At 31.3% G+C, this 18,165-nt stretch overlaps 1 protein-coding gene across 1 annotated transcript in view; it reads left to right on the forward strand.

The window, feature by feature from the left end:
- Positions 1–18,165, forward strand: part of LOC145276748 (26S proteasome regulatory subunit 6A-B) — a 63,476-nt gene that overhangs the window by 32,430 nt on the left and 12,881 nt on the right. Inside the window, exons 7-10 of the mRNA XM_080127984.1 lie at positions 5,462–5,552; positions 8,210–8,282; positions 10,182–10,391; positions 15,176–15,282. Coding sequence (XP_079984110.1) covers positions 5,462–5,552; positions 8,210–8,282; positions 10,182–10,391; positions 15,176–15,282 — 481 coding nt within the window. The remainder of the gene's footprint in view (positions 1–5,461; positions 5,553–8,209; positions 8,283–10,181; positions 10,392–15,175; positions 15,283–18,165) is intronic.

The raw sequence follows: 18,165 nt of genomic DNA on the forward strand, positions 1-18,165 counted from the left end.
TCTACCCTATGCGACGAAGGCCATCAACTCCCCATATTTCCTCCTATAACACAGAACACGCTAGGTAACATACAAATATCTGTGCATGAGATCGCCAAGCTAATCAAGAACCTTGATTCCAGTAAAGCAACTGGCCCTGACGGCATCCCAATTTTAGTGTTAAAAAAGCTTCAACCAGAACTTGCTCATATACTTACGAAACTGTTTAAACGTTGCCTTAAGGAGAAGTGCTTTCCAACACCCTGGAAAACCTCATCAGTATGTCCTGTATTTAAGAATACAGGTGATAAGTCATCTCCCTCTCAGTACAGACCAATAAGCCTCCTGTGTGTTATAAGTTGCTGGAATCCATATTAAATAGAGAAATAGTAAACCACCTCAGCAGAAACAATCTTCTTAGTGACACATATGGTTTCCGTTCTGCAAGATCTACCGCAGATGTGCTAACGGTTATATCTCACAGTATTAGTGAATCTCTTGACAAAGGCTTCCTTTCTTGGGCAATTGCTCTTGACATATGAAAGGCCATTGACAAGGTATGGCATAAGGGCCTACTTCACAAAATTTCCAGCTATGGTATAACTAGAAATGTTTTCTCAATCATTAAATCATTTCTCTCCGATAGGCTCATAAGAGTAGTGGTCGATGGACAAAAATCAGAGGCCTGCAGTATTAATGCTGGAGTCCCTCAAGGGTCAATCCTGTGCCCAACTCTCTTCCTGATCTACTTCAATGACCTCCCTAAACACATACTTAAATCATTCGTTGACATCTATGCTGATGACACGAGTATCTACGGCAACACATCAAAGGCTGTAAATGACAAAGTTCTCTCTGATTCTCTCTCCTCTGATCTCGAGCGCGTGGTTCAGTGGGGGAAGTCGTGGCTGGTTACCTTTAATGCATCTAAAACCAAACTCCTATCTTTACATCATCAACATTCTGATCCCCATCTGGCATCAATTGAAATGGATGGCTCTCGTCTAGGAGAAGCCTCGTGTTTTGACAAGCTTCTGGGTTTGTCCTTTACTCCTGATCTGAAATGGAACACGTACATCAAGTCTGTTGCCAAGGTCGCTGGAAAGATGGTGGGATCCTTTTACCGCTCCAGAAGATATCTCACTACTGATGCAATTCTCTATCTATATAAAAGCCAAGTATGTCCAAGGATGGAATACTGCTGCCATATCTGGGCAGGAGCTGCTAAAAACAGCCTATCCTGCCTTGACAGAGTACAAAATAGACTTTGTGGCTTAGTGGGGGATGCCTTTTTCTCTACCCTGCAACCTCTCTCCCACAGAAGAGACGTTGCGAGCCTATCCTTGTTTTATCGTTATTCTCATGGCAGGTGCTCGTCTGAACTCCAATCTCTGGTCCCCCCTTCGCCAATCTTTTATGAAAAACACCCGTCTAGCTGAATCCACTGTGAAAAATTTCCCCCACTCTTTATCTGTGCCTAAATCAAAACGTGGATTCCATGAACAACGCTTCTTTCTTAGAACTGCACGCCTGTGGAACTCTGTTCTGTCTGCCTGCTTCCCACCTGACTACAACTTGGATGTTTTCAAGTCCAACATTAGCAAATTCCTAATGAACCGCCACCTTAAGTAAACACTTCATCAAATCTCCACACTAACGTAATGTACTTGCAATAACCCTTATCCCTGAGTGGCTTCTGGGCCTTGATAAGTGGTGACCCATGTAAAAAAAAAAAAATAAAAAAATAAAATAAATCTCTTCATGATAGAAATACTGAAGAACAATAAAAGTGAAGGAACTGATTTGCCTTGTCACGGCTTCCGGTAGCAGACACACGGGAAGTTAGGAAGGATGTTAATTAACTATAACCAAAAGTTTTTATACTTCAGGTTCTTTTTATCTTGAAACATTTATTCATGGTGTAACATAGTCGGTACATGTTAACACTTGGAACCAACACGTTGTACGCGGACAGTCGCAAAAAACAAAAGAATTTGTCTCTTTTCGTCAGTGAAACAATTTTGATATATTTACAAGTACTTTCTAGAACAACGGCTCGTCTCTTGTTCAAAAGACTTCTTGTACTCGAATCTGCTTAACAAGACTCTTATATCTAACACATGGTACTCTGTCTTTGTCCAGTCATGTTTAGGACACACTTTTTTTTCCTGTTGCTTTCGGACCACATGTGTAACTTAAACTATCTGTCTTCCTCTAATCATGCGTCCACGTTTTTCTTTTTTATAACCTTTTTCTTTTCTTCTTCGCTGTGAAGTCACCTCGCACACAGCTCGGTTATTTGCATACAGCTCTTGTTATAAGTGTATATGCACTCTGTTACAATAGTGTTTGGTTTAGTTGTTCCTTTTAAGACGTATAAACGCCTTTCAGGTTATTTAATCTCAAATACAGACATTTTTGTTAAAATATTTTATGCATCGAGATTTTTATGTCTTAAAATATTTATTCATGGTGTTTGGTTTGGTTTGGTGGTTTTGTTTTACAGCACATCAACCATTTTCGCGTTCAATCATTTTGATAAAAGCTTTTATGCTTTAAGTTCTTATATTTTATTTCAATAAATTGCTTCACGATAGAAATACTGAAGAACAATAAAAGTGAAGGGACTGATTTGCCTTGTCACGGCTTCCGGTAGTAGACACACGGGAAGTTAGGAAGTATGTTAGATGATTATAACCATCAATTCTCATCTAAAAAAAATTAGAATAAAAAAGTATTTCCTTTTTATAGATGTCAAGTAGATGTCACATTAATGCTGTATTCAAAATGAAATATATTTATCTAAATAGCTTGGGTTATATAGTATAGGAATTAGTGATGGGACGATTCCAATATTTTTCCTGATTCCGTACTAAATTACTGATTCCGATTCTTTATAAATCTCTAATTATTTAATTATGATTGTTATTCCCCCTGATTTTCATAAAAACACATGTTAAATATGCAGATATTTTCCTAAACGTCAAAAGACACTTGTGAAGGATGATCTATTGATTTTAGTTTTACTGGTATTTTAAAATCAATAAATATTATTTTACCATTATTACCAGCAATGGAAGATTTTACTTTAAACAAAATCAAATCAAATAAAAAATAAAGACGATTCCAAGAATCGTTTTGGCATAGGAATATAGGCATCAATTTCTCCGATTACGATATCCCCAAATCTTCCAATTCCGATTAATCGTCCCAACACTAATAGGAATATACATGATCCCTCAAAATTAAACCTCTATTTTCATGCAAATTTATATTTTAAAACAGATGGTTAATTTAAGGACACCTTGTATATGGTTGTGTATGTGTGTCTATCTTCAAAATTCCAAGATTAGTTTGTCAACAAACAAGAACTACAACTCAATTATATTTCAATACTAACAGTTGCTCAGTATTTATTGATGATTAATGAATATTTCACACTTTGATATTTTTATAGTCATTGAAATCTGAAATTGCCCATTTTTCTATCCAATTGATTGATTTCCTACTCTAGTTGGGGACCCATCGTAGTTCACCAGCAAGAAGCTTCACATTCCTCCCCACAGTGACAGACAGTCCACAGTACATTGTAGTCTACATTGCACTATAGAGAACCTAATGTTGATTTTATGAAGTTATTTTTTATATTGTTTATATTTTTTATATATATCTTGAATTAAAGTTTAAAATACAAAAGTCAAATATCATTATTTAATTTTGCTCTAAAAAGAAACATACATTTCAAACACGCTCCTGTCATATCAGAGAATCTACTGTTGATTTTATATGCTTGGACATACTGCTTGTGTGGTGATAATGGCTTGAATTGAAGTTTAAATGAAAGTCATGTATTTTGGTGTAATTGTACTTTAAACAGAAACCTCCATTTTGAATATGCCCTTAACATACCAAAGAAGTTACTGTTGATTTTTATATCAGGTCTTTCAGTTTGTGTGGTAATTAAACTCCTCAAATGCACATGTGTAAGGTGTTAACTTTGCTCAAAATCGCCTGTTCCTTCTTTCAAAGGCATTCCGATACAAAAGTAATGTAAGAACACTGCCAGGCACATAAAGTACCTTCATGTGAAATTTTATAACAATTGGCTCAGCCGTTTAGGAGTCAATAAGGAACAAACTCACACACAGACTAAGTTTCTTTTATACAGTAGTAGAGCTATTGTACCAACCTCGTTTTGTCTGGGAATTTTTTACTTTCATTTTTGGTTTTCTTTGTGTCTTGACTATGCCTGTTTTTTAATTTAGTTTTTCGTAATGAGCACTCATATGTAGACAAAGCGAAAAATAAATGGATAAACTGCTTAATGCACTTTTTAAAATGTCTTTGAAAAGGAGCATTCATTTTAATTGTATGATAAAAAAAAATGTGAATTTGATATTGGAAAATATTTAAATATTTTTTTCAAATTATAATGCATACAATACCATTTTAATTTGATTTAACATTCAAAATTCTATTTAAAAACAATAATAAACAAAAAATGAAAGTTATTGATACTGAATTAAAATAATAGTTGATAGAAACAAACATTTAATATAAGTAAATCAAAAACACAAATTTTTAGAATCCTACTGACTTTACTTTATTATATAAATATATATAATTAAAACATTTTATTTTTATTGGTATAGTTTTGATTAAATTACAATGAATCAAAGAAATTGAGTGTCTTGAATTTTTATTTATTTTATCCCTTTTCCTGTCTAAACCTGTTTGGTTTCATATTACACTAGTGAGGGTGCCGGATGATGCTCGGGTGTTTTTTTTATTTTTTTTTTTGGGGGGGGGGGTGTTTGTAGGAAGGCAGGCAGGCAGGCTCAAACCCATGATGTGAAGGTGGAAAAGAAAAAAGTGAAAGAAAAGCTGAGATATTACCGCTATGCTAAGACATAAGAGGAAGTGAAAAGCATTCAAATTTAACAATTAAAAAGTTGACTTCTAGAAATGAGTTCACGCAGGTGTAGAAATGAAGGTTGGCTGCAGGCCAGTTTCTGCTGTATTTTGCCCCCCCTCCCCCAAAAAAAAAGGGGGAGCTTTCCAAATGAATAGCAATTGTTTGATATGAAAGATTTCCCCAACATTAATCAAAGCCTTTATGGAGGTCCCAGCCGGAAAACCAGACGGCCTACTTTGCTCTGATTTAGTTTCGCTTTTATACGAAAAAGACGAACAAACATGTGAAAGGATGGAATAGAGGGAATTTTATATAAGTCGATTGAAATAAATGTAGAGATGATGTCCGTTTGCAAATCATGGATATCATGATCTAGGGAGTATAAGGAATGTTTTATAAAAAAAATAGTAACGTGGTCAAGAGACCCCCCCCCCCCCCGAAAAAAAGCTTTTCACGTACATACAAAAACGCGCGCGCCACTTTTGCCTTTTATATCTATAGATTACATGTGTTTCATTTTTTGTACTATGAAAAATAATTACAAAACTTGTGTTTATATTTTATTAGGTATGACTCCAGGGTGAAAGCTATGGAAGTTGATGAAAGACCTACTGAGCAATATGGTGATATTGGTGGCCTTGATAAGCAAATTGAAGAGGTATGTATTATAGAGAATAACTTCATTTTTTTAAAGTTTTTGCTTAGCCCAAGTAAAATAATTTTAAATGACATTTTCAACTAATTCTAGTATTTCGTAATATTATTTAATCATGCTTGATATAATTTTAAAAATTTACTTCAAAATCATAATTCATGCTCAAGGCATGAACTCTGACGATTGTTTTTAATTAAAAAAATGTTGTGAAATATATAGTATTTGCTTAAATAAAATCCTATAAATTATGTAAATATCTCAATTAGTTATAAAATTTTAAATCCTTAAAATTTGGTGCATTAATGTTAACTTTTTTTTTTTTACTTAAAATAAGTTGATATCTCAAGCCAATTCAGTGTAAGGGGGCAAAGAATGAAAACAATAACGAAGATGTAGTTTTTCTTCTGATTGGTTGTTAAATTTCATAAATAATGTTTGTTTTTAAAAGAATGACATAAAAGTGAGAAAAAAAAAATTCAGTTTTTGGCTTGATTAATGTGTGTGTGTGTGGGGGGGGATCCTATAATAATTCTATATTAAATAGCAAAGATAATGATACATTTTTTGAGGCACCCCAATTTTAAAATTGTAAACTACTCTGTAAATTCAGATAAGTTTTGCTTTGTTATGTCATCTTACCTATGTATGGAGATTTAATGAAACAAAGTTAACTGAAACCTCAACTATCTCCTCTAATCTTGCCACAATGTTAATCGCTAGAATAGGAAATAAAGACACTTTGGAAAATTTTTTTAATTATTTTAGCTATTAGATGTTGTAGTTAACAAAATTGATGACTGGAAAAAATCTCAAGATTGCAGCATGGGTAAAGTCAAAAGTTATTTAACAGTCAGTTGGGTGATTTAAAAAAATGAGTTTTACTTGTCAATGAACAAATTGAACTATACGATCCTTAAAATGAGCTCCCAATGGTTGACCAAATAAATGCAAACCCTCAAAATGTGTAAAATTTATAAAAAAAAAAAATGGATAGACATTATTTATTCTGATAATGATGCCATCAAATCAAAATAATAAGAATGCAAAACCGATTAAATGATCTTGTGGACATCTAAACAGCTGGTACTAAAATAAAGTACAAGTATATACACACTTGTAGAAACTTTTGAAATATTCAACAGAAAATTGGGATCCCACATAATTTATATATCTGGTCAGACTGCTTGCTCAGACCAATGTGACTCTCCAAATCTCCCTGTTTTCAATCAGTTGCCTCAGATCTTCAGGATCACAGTTGGCATCATATGCAATTTGCTGAATGTACGTGGATCTAGCTGATCCTATGCTTCTGAGCCCATGCCATAATTCATACAGTTATCCATTCTTTAAATGTATCCTCTTATCTTTGAGAGGCTTCAGTTTGAAAAAAAAAAGAAAAACATTTTTATTGTTACATGTCGAGGTTAAATCGTAATTTTTTTTTTTATAAGTCGGTAAAATGTTGATTAATTGTCCTTTAGGAATGGAACTCGAGCCTGAAAGTTTTTCATTAAACGTGTAATTGTCCCCTGATTTATCGGAGAGGGACCTAAGTTTTTTATTGGCGTCCGTGCTTCTGTGCATCCGTTAGTCCAGACGATTGCCAGATAACTGTCCATTAGTTTTTCCTGAAATTTTACCACAAATTGTATTTCATTAAATAGATGTGCACTGTAAAAAATTTTTTTTACAAAAATTCCCATTTCCAGGGGCTCAAAAAAAGTAAAAAAAAAAAAAAAAAACCCCAAAATGGCCGAAAATGACACGTTTTACCCAATAACTTTTGATCCATCCATTAGATTTTTCTGAAACTTAGCCAAAATGTAGAGCCCATTATTCTTAATATAAATCCAGTATGGGTGTGGCAAAATTCTGGTTTATGTCTCCGGGGACCTTCAGTGCTAAAAGCTTTTTGTGGCTCTTTTTTCATATTTCTCAACAAAAAAACTTGATATGTCTGACTATATAGTGGTTTTTCACAGTGGCCAACTCAAATATACATGTGTTAAGGCGTGAACTGCACCGCTATCCATTTATACTGGGATACGGCATCCAAAAATGCCTCAAAATAGTCAAAAATAATACTTTTTGCCCCATGGTGTTTGATCCATCTATTAGATTTTCCTGAAACTTGGTCAAAATGTGGAGGCCATTGTTCTTAATATAAATTCAGTATGGTTGACCCTGGCAAAATTTTGGTTCACATCACTCTGGGACTTTAAGGACTAAGAAAAACATGCCCTTTTGGAACTCTTTTTTCATATTACTCAAAAACTTGATATGTATGTCTATATAGTGGTTTTCCATGGTGCTGAATTCAAATATACATGTCTTAAGGTATGAAACTGCACCATTTGTCCATTTTCATTGGGATTTGGCATTCCCAGCAGCTCAAAAGGGGTCACAAATGTCCTAAAATTGCAAAAAATGATATTTTACCCCATAACTTTTACCCTACAACTTTTGCCCCATCAATTATATTTTTCTGAAATTTGGCGAAAATGTGAAGGCAATGTTGGCCTTTCACACTTCTCACATTCATCGGTTCTTCACTATTTTTTTTGTGGCGTCATCTCACATGCAGCACCAGAGGGGGACCACGCATGCGTGGCTTGTTTTATTTGTTTTTAATGAATTTCATTTTTTTTTTTTTTTTCCAGCTTATTGAAGCTGTAGTTTTGCCTATTACACACAAAGAAAGATTTGAAGCTCTTGGAATTCAACCACCAAAAGGTGAAGACTCCATTTTTTTTTTTTTTTTTTTGCATTCATCATTATTCTGTAAATAACGACTTAAAAAATGACTTGTTTGTCCAGAATTTCCCTTATATTAAAAATGAAAATAAAGAAAAATCTTTATGATGTACGTACTTGTGATGAAATGAAAATATCAAATTCCAAATGTTAATTAATCAAGTAGTTTTTGTAAGTATTGGAGGAGTGACTGTCTCACCTGCCATAAATATAAATAAAAATCTCAAAACAAATGAGATAACTCAATAGTAATTCAAACTTAATTTATGTTGTAATGTCTAGAAAAAATTTCATTAATCACTTAAAAAATATTTCCTTTATAAAAATTACTTGATTAATTTACATGTTTTTTTGGAATATATATATTTTTTTCATCATGGGTATGTACATTATGCAGATTTTTCTTTTTCTTTTTTTAATCTGGTTCTGTTAGAAATTCTGGACACTAACCAAATGACTTGATGCATTTATTAATCTAGAGTAGTCGTTATCTCTACATCTTTGGTCATAGTTTACATTTCTTTCAAGATTTTATTGTTTAAAATCTATTGCACATGAGAATTGATGATGTTTAAAGTTTTCATAAAATATAAATCATTAATGTTAAGAGATTTATTTTCATAATTTGATAAAAATTATACTCCCATTGATCTTGTCAGTAAATAAGTTATCACCACTGTAAAATTAATTAAATGAAGCACTCCATCTGTTCTAATTATATACTTCTTGAATTGATCTCACACCAATATACTAGCAGGGAGACCTGACATTGCTCACCATTGAACGAGGATCAATGAATGTGTCACACTCCCATATTTTTATTGTGGTCAAAATCGGTGAAATTGCCTATTTTTCAATCTAATCGATTGCTTGCTCTAGTTAGGGAACAACTGCGGTACATCGGAAGGAAGCTTCACATACCTCTCTGCAGTGATTTAGTTTACAATATATTGTAGTCTACATTGCACTGTAGAGAACCTGCTGTTCATTTTATAAAACGTCTTTTATATAAAATGGCTTGACTTTAAGTTTAAAATGTATAAGTCAAGTATCATAGTTGTGTCTTATCAAAGAACCTATTGTTGATTTTATACACCGGGCCCTTCTGCTTGTGCCGTAATAAAACTTCTCAAAAATGCACCTGTGATATAAGGCTGTATAATGATATTAGCTTTAGTCAAAATCTGACTGTTTCTTCTTTAATTAAATTTTTCAGTATTTACAACAGAACACTGCATGCTGACCTCATGTAGTAGTTAAGGAAGGATACCATTATGTGATTAATGGCTCTTTGCACCCCTTTTCTATAAGAGCAAATGCAGCATCTGTTCTGATATTACGCTTCATTTTTTCTATTCTTTATTGATAAAGGAGAAATTCTTTTAGACTGAGGCAATTTTTGTTTTTGCCCAAATCAAGATTGCCCCTTTTTGTAAAGTTTGATTTTCTTCCATATTAAAAGGTCCTGGATATGACCTTAAATTATATCCAGTGGTGAGGCCCCAGCTTGCAGGCTTTGGGGAGTGTAGAGCCACCCTTTTATTACCATTGCTCCCAGGTCCACTCTGACCTGGAGTGGTAGTACCTATTAGGGTCTTAACTATGGGTTAAATAGAAACCGACTTAAAAACAACAAATATAATCTATTAAAAATTTTTTCTTCCGAATCTTTGGATTCGGCATTAAATAACCTGAAAAGGGTTGATATGCCGTAAAACAGAAACAACCAACCAATCCATATTAAAAACTGCATTGTATCTTAACTGAAATATTTTTACCTATTAATTAATTTTTTGTGTTGAAACATAACTATTATGAAACTGTTAGTGGTGCAGATACTTGTCTGTGTTTACATTGTAATTTTGTTGTTTTCTGCAGGTGTTTTGTTATATGGCCCACCAGGTACGGGTAAAACCTTGTTAGCACGTGCTTGTGCTGCTCAGACTAAATCCACTTTTCTTAAACTTGCTGGTCCTCAGCTTGTCCAGATGTTTATTGGTGATGGTGCCAAACTGGTGAGAGATGCCTTTGCTCTTGCCAAAGAGAAAGCACCAGCCATTATTTTCATTGATGAATTGGATGCCATTGGTGAGTGTGCAGTTTGAAAATTTTTTTTTTTTTTTTTAATTTTCTAATGAAAACTAATTTGTGTATGAAAGCAGATGGTAAATTTCAATTAAAATATAAAACTTTCATTTATTAAATTTAACTTGTATTTAATGCAATTTTAAATTCTGTTCAAATTTTTTGCTTTTTTTAATTAAATTTTTGATGCTTCTATATTGAATGAACAAAATTAAAAAAATCAAAATCTTGAATTTCAAGTAAAACAAATGGTACCCACGTAATTGTCAAGTTGCAAATAGTAACACATCCAAAAATTATGGAAAGTGATAGAAAAATAATTATTAATGAAAAAGTTTCCGATAAAGCTTTTTATGGGAATAAAATTTATTTGACATTTTGAATGTTTGTCGCATGATAACAACAGAACTTATCTCCCCCTGACAACTTCTCTCTCTTTTAGTAAGCGTAATAAGTGATTTTGCTTCATTTCACAAATTTCGTTTTTCATTAATAATTATTTTTCTACCCTATCGTTTTTCATAATTTTTGGATACGTTACTATTTGTACCATAATAATTATGTAGGTATCATTTGTTTTACTTGAAATTCAGGTTTTCGATTCATTCGTTCAATATAAAAGCACTAAATTCTTTTAAAAGGAAGCTGATTATGAAAGTTTTGATATTTAAAATTAAATTGAATGAATAATATTAAAAATATTTTGGAATAGATGCCACAATTTTTTTGCTCACAATATTTTTTTTGCAGTGCTTTCCATTTAAAGTGTAGATCATGTTTATCAGAATAAAATATTTTGAAAATTATTTGTTTTGATTCTATGGAGAGGATTAAGTTTGATATCTTGTACTGTTTTGAAACTTGAACTTGATTTTATTTTAAAGTTGATAATAGAAGTGAATTGGTGTTACCAGACCAGGTTGTCTGAAGACCTAAAATGAATCAAACATTGATCTAATTGCTTTTTTCCTTTCCTTTGCAAAACTCATTCATATTCTGTAAAGTCTAAAAACAAAAGCAACAATTTTCCTCTATAAAACAACCAAACCAAACCTCATGAATAAATATTTGAAAATATAAAGAACTTGGAGCATAAAACCTTGGTCCAAAATGACTTGATTCTGCATTAAATAACCCCCCCCCCCAAAAAAAAAAGGTTGATATGCTGTAAAACAAAACAACCAAACCAGACTGGAGTATTAGTAAATGCCCAAAACTGACTTTACTGACAAACGCGTAAAAATAATTAAATTTCCAATAAATTTGACTCGTCATATTTAGCATTATTTAATGTGATCACATCAGTACACTACCACTAAGCAAAAGCATAAAATATTTTTTTTACACAATTTTTTTTTTTTTTTTTTTTAACATTTGTTAGCCAAAATTGAACTATTTGAAATTTCTATTTTTATTAATTTTTATCTTATTTTTTCTTTAAAAGACAATTTAATCACGAGCAAACATTCATTCTTAACTTCTAAATGAACACTATTTTTTTTATTCTTTGAACAGTTAAAATAATTTTCCTAAAACAAATAATGATAATGTAAATAAGATTTTTAATTTTTAATGATTTGAAAATCATTAAAAATTAAAATATTCTGTGCTTATCAATTTGATTATTTTATTGGATTTTTAAATGTAAATATTCTTGTTCAATCCTTCCGTTAACTGATATTACAAGTATGTTGAAATTGAAAAGTTTGTTAAATTTGAAAAGCACTTTTTAACTTATTGAAATTTGCTTTAAAATTGTTGATCATTTGTTAATATATCTTTTAAAGATTTGATTTTTTTTTTTTTTTTTTTAATTGTGATTTAGAGTTTTTGGACTACTGTTCTCATCTTAAGTGTTATTCACACTACGTTTTGGTCGATGTAACCTTCAATCTTCAGATGTATCTTGTTGAATCTGCATGGAATTTTGATAGGAATTCTTTAATTCACGGGGGTAACATGCTCTCGTCCTGTGATCCATAATTTGGTAGAAGTCCTAAGTAATTCAGAATTGTATTTAGTATCTCCTACACTGAGAATTGAACTTTTAATCTCCACAAGAATGTAGCTTATAACTGAATTTTACCAAGTACTTTAATGTGCCATTGGTCCTTGCGAACAATCTTAAGCGTGGACGACACTAAAATACAATTGTGAATTACTTAGAATTTCTACCTAGTCATGGCTGATGGAATGAGAGCATGCTACCCCCGTGGATTAAATAAAGGGTTCTGTTAGAAATTCTGTAAAGATTCCCAAGTTCAGCAGGTTCCTGAGTTCAACAAAATACACTTGAAGAAGATTGGAGGTTACATTGGCTAAAATCTTGTGCAAATAAGTCAAGATGAGATTGGTACTTCAAATAATCCAAATAATATGAATTATCAATCGTCATCTAAAAAATTGAGAAACATAATAAAAATCATGATTATCCTGTTTATATTTTTTATTTAACTCAAATAAAATCTCTAGATCTATTTTGATGCAATTATGTTTTTCTAATAATAGTAATAAAAGATTCTGACAGTTTTTGTATTTTTGAAAGTCACTATCACGTCTTGGGTATTTCAGCAATATCATCCATTCCACTTGTTATAAAAGTATTCATTTTATTAGCATGTGATAGGAACAACCAAATCAAAAACTTTGATAATTGTGATAACATCTAATTGATAATCCCCCCCCACTCAAGAAAAAGAACATATTGCCTCTATTGCAAAATTCTATATTTTTTTTTTTTTTCTTTAAAAAAAATTCATAAATAAAATTAGAATTTTTCAAATTTGAATTTTTCTCAAAATCTAATTTCTCATACTCTATATGTACTTAAAACTCATTTTTATTGTCTTGTAGACTTTTAAAATTATCTATATATGATAATTTTAAAAGTCTGCGAGACAATGAAAATGAGTTTTAAGTACATTTTAAGGTGAAATTAGATCTAAAATGTTCATCTCAAGATGTGCATACGAATTCAATTGTTTACTCTTATGTAGGCAGGATTGGATGAACAAATATTCTTTCATGTGAATGATTCTCTTGGAATCCTTTGAAAAAAAATGCATTTAATGATAACCTAAATATCTTGCAATAGTATTGATTTTTATTTTTTTATTATTGATCTAATAGGTTCACATGGAATTCCATTCTTTGGAAAAACAAAAACCTGAAATTAACAATGAAAGATAATTTTTTATAAAAAAGTATTTTCATGGTTAAGATTCAAAATATCAATTTTGTTTTTGTTACAAATCCTCAGAATTTATCTAAATAAAATAACAAAGATGACTTTTCTCTAAAAAGACTATAGAAACGTTTTTTTTAAATTCAATTGCTAATGTGTATTAAAGAAACAAAAGAAACATTTTAAACTGAGAATTTTATGAATGGTTGGATGAAATAATGTTAACATAGAAAATATTTGCACGAAGAGCCAAAATGATGGTTTTCATTTTCAGAAATAAAATTAAGGGAAGCAACTAAATTATACAAGTTTTTTTTTTTTTACATAGGCATCACCACATTATCAAGGCCAAGAGGCCGCTCAAGGATAAGGGTTAAAGTGTACAGTAGAAATTGGACAATATAGTAATCATTAGTAATGCAAATGTGGTAAATTTGATAACTTATATGGAATGACTCATCAAGAACTTATTTACGTTAGACTTGAACACAACCATATTGTAGTCAGCCGGAAAGCAGGAAAACGGAAGACAATTCCACAGGTGTGCAGTTCTAAGAAAGAAGCTTTGTTCATGGAATCTACGTTTAGGTTTAGGCACAGATAAAGAGTGGGGGGAATTATTGATAGTGTTTACAGCTAGATGAGTGTTTCTTGTGAAAGTTTGGCGAGGGGGGACCATAGACTGAAGCTCAGTCGAACACTTTCCATGAAAATAACGATACATCAGAGACAAACTCGCAACATCTCTTCTGTGAGATAGAGGTTGCAGGGAAGAGAAAAGGACATCTCCTACGAGGCTACAAAGTCTATTTTGAACTCTATCAAGGCAGGACAAGTCCTTTCTAGCAGCTCTGATAGCTTTTACAAGTAATTTTCATGGTTGCTTACTTTTGGGCAAACAAATTAATCTCAAATTATTCTCATTTTGGGTGCTGGCAGTCTAGGTTAAATTTAAACAAATGTTAGAGATGAAATGTTTGGAAAAGACTTCTTCATATTCACATCTCTTAGCTGGTTGGGAGGTGAGGGCAAGTGGGCAATCACTGTTAAAACCTTAAAAGAAAGAAAAAAAACTAGTAAATGTGAGAGAAAAGAAATGAACTTTAACTAATATTATTATCTGTTAAAATTATTGGCTCTTGTCCAGAACTCCCCCCCCCCCAATGAAAAAAACAAAGAAAATTTTGTACATACCTGTAACAAAAAGAAAACATCAAACACCAAAAATTACGTAAATTGATCAAGTAGTTTTATTCTTATAAAGAAAATCATTTTTATGTGGATTTTAGTTTTTTTCCATGTAAAAAAGGGTTTTCTAAATTATTGGAAGTTTGAATTATTTGGAGTTATTGTTTCTTCCTACCGTTTTCAAGATGGTATCGCAATATCGTTGGTATTCATTTGGCCACAAAATGTGATTTTCTTATTTAAAAATAAAACTATGATTTTTTGGTGTAGTTTCTTTCTGTCACAGGTTTTGTACATAATACAGATTTTTTTTCGGGCCAGCACTAAATTATATATTTCTTTTAAAGTTGTTCTATAGTTTTAATTTTTTCTTTCCTTGTTTTTCACTAAATTTGCAATTAATATTTGCTTTTAGGTACAAAAAGATTTGATAGTGAAAAAGCTGGTGATCGTGAAGTGCAAAGAACCATGTTGGAACTTTTAAATCAAATGGATGGATTTATGCCGACGTCACAGATTAAGGTCTGTAGTCTCATCATCAGTTTTCTTGCCGTCTCCCATCATTGAAAGAGATAATTTTTCTCTGTATTTGTCTGTGATGCTTAAGTTTATTATTTAAACTTTTCTTTAATATAGCTTAATATTTTAAGGATACAGTCCAGTTTTAAGTGAAAAATTATGCGTGTGATTGTGACAATTCTGAATATGCTCCTAAAAGTTTTCTGGAATTTGTATTTTTTTTCTTTTTTTTTTTATTGTATAAAAAAATGACTTTATTTAGTTTGTCATTGCTAAAAAATATGCATAGATTGAATGGACATATCACAGCTATTTAATGATCGATGCTAATAACTGAATCTATTTTCTGCATATTTTATAAAATCTCTCAAATGTATAGGAAGCATTTATTCTGGTTTAATATGTCAGAAATGTTGTTCGTTACAAATGGTTTGTGTATTTTGTTTGGATGGAAAACAGTGTTTATTGTTTCGAATGAAACATAATTATAACTTTCTATGATTCCAAATATTTCTCAGATGTTATATTTCCCCTCTTTGGTTTTCATACATAAAGTAAATTTCAGTGTATAAAGATTATTTGATACCGAAGATATTCATAATCCTACCCTATTTCCTAAAGAGGGGAGATAATAACATATGAGAAATTTTGCTCCTCTTGCTGTTATTTCAGATGATTTGAAACCATAGCAACAAGTTTTAGTCTCCTCTCCATCAAGGCCAGAGGTTTGGGAGAAATATGTGTATGAGTGTGGCTCAGAGGCCAAGGAATGAGGATGGAAAGTTGTATGTTTTGGTTTTGATTATAGCTGATAGCATCAAGTCATATATATAATCAGTTTTACTTTCATTACTATATATATATATATATATATATATATATATATATAATAATCACAAGAGAATTGTCCCTATAATGATAAATATGTAATCTGCATAAATTAAAATATATTTAAGTGTATTTTACAACCGGGCAATGCAGGGGCAGCTTGCTTGTAATTTTATAAAGATTAAAACATCACCATAACAAAATTAATTCTAGGTTTATAGGAATTTGATTTTATTATGGTACTATTTAGTCATTAATTATTAATAATTAAACTTAAATCTCAAATTCTATTAAAAAATAAAATAGTGATAAAAACTAACATCATAGTTAAACAAAAGGAAAATGTGAAAATTTCCAAACAACGTTACATGCAGTAATAATTATAATCCAGAAGTTAATTTTTCCATTTCGGTATATGCTTTTATGTTTAACTTTTTATCGCTATTTCTATAAATGAAAGTAAGATTTAATTTTGTCTATTTTGTATTATTTTTCAAGTATAAAAAAAAATAAGTTTAATTATCCTAAAACGAATAAATGTGAATGTTTATAATAATTATTCATTTTTTATGTAATTCTTTTTTTTCTTCATATTAATATTTAAAAACTTTGCAATGTGCAGTAATGGTGTGGAGAGACAGAAATAAACAGACATGATTAGCATGAGAAAACGGTGGCACGTGAACCTAGAATGACTTGAATAAGTGTTGATGATTATGCAAATTTAGGTGCTCTTAGGAGTTCAAAATGGTAAAATAAAAGACATTTTTTGTTTGAAGGTTAATTTTGTTTTGGATGCCATATTGTTTGCACACGTTTTGACAGATGTTATTCACGTCTTGTGTTGGTGAAAAGAATTACTACTGCTATTTCTGATATTACAAGCGCATGCCATCACTGTTGTGGGTGAAAGGAGATTGCTACTGCAAACACACCCAAAAGTTTGATTCATTTCCCTGGCTTTTTGGCACCATAACCTGACACATTTTTCAAAATGTCAGCAAAAACAGATTAAGCTATGAACATTTGTTAATCTGCTGGAGTTATTAATTATATAGTTATCTCAGGGTAAACAGAAATTTTGATAAATAGCTATAACTAACTATAACCTAAAGAACTGATGATGACTCGCCAAAATATAGTTAAATTGTAGTGTGGTTGCTAAGTAACTAAGGATAAACTTTTAAACTGGATGTGTGTGGGATGAGGGAACTAAGCTTTTAATGAACATCCTTTATCTAATAGGCTTTTACGAAGGTAGCTGTATAAATATGCATTACCTACCCCCCTCCCTCTCAATCTAGGGAGAAATCAATTACAACTTAGTACTTGGTGTTCATTATTTCAACTTTATTCAGAAGTATGGATCATATGGTCTATAGAGAATTCATTTTGGATATTTTACTACCCCCCCCCACCCCTATCGGCACCCACATATCATTAATCTACTTTTTAGTTTTTCATTTAGCCAATCATCATCCTCATTCCAAAATGTCTACAAGAATTAAATTGCATTTTTGCCTTCTTACCTAATGCAGCTACATAATCTTTACAAGTAATTTGAATTGTAATTAAAAAAAACAAAACAAACCAACACTTGTTTACCTGCATGTATGGGTAAGGGGAGATAAATGCTGTGTTTTCCTTTGATATTTTCTCCTCACTATATATTTTATGTTGAATTGACTTATTCTTTGTCCTAGGAGTTATTATTTTCAAGATTATAGAAATTGATTCCTTGAAAGATAAAAACCCAACTAATCATGTTTAACCCAGTCAAATATTTAAATTACATATCACTGTCGATTTTAGTCAATGTCATTGATATTGATTAACTGTTTAAAGATAGGGTATTGTGACATCTTTGACATTTATAAATGCCATAATCAGTATGACTGTTAACTTGTGAAATCTGACGTAATTGTTATTTTTTATTTCTATTTTATTTTTTTCAGGAAATAATTGTATGCAATGTAGAATGCATAAATCAGTATTAAGTTTTTAAATTATTTCTTTTAATACCATTGCAAGTTGATTTCTTTTTTTTTTTTTCTTTTT

This window comes from Euprymna scolopes, chromosome 5, assembly GCF_053919585.1.
Source record: "Euprymna scolopes isolate OS-2025 chromosome 5, ASM5391958v1, whole genome shotgun sequence".
NCBI classification, from domain to species: domain Eukaryota; kingdom Metazoa; phylum Mollusca; class Cephalopoda; order Sepiida; family Sepiolidae; genus Euprymna; species Euprymna scolopes.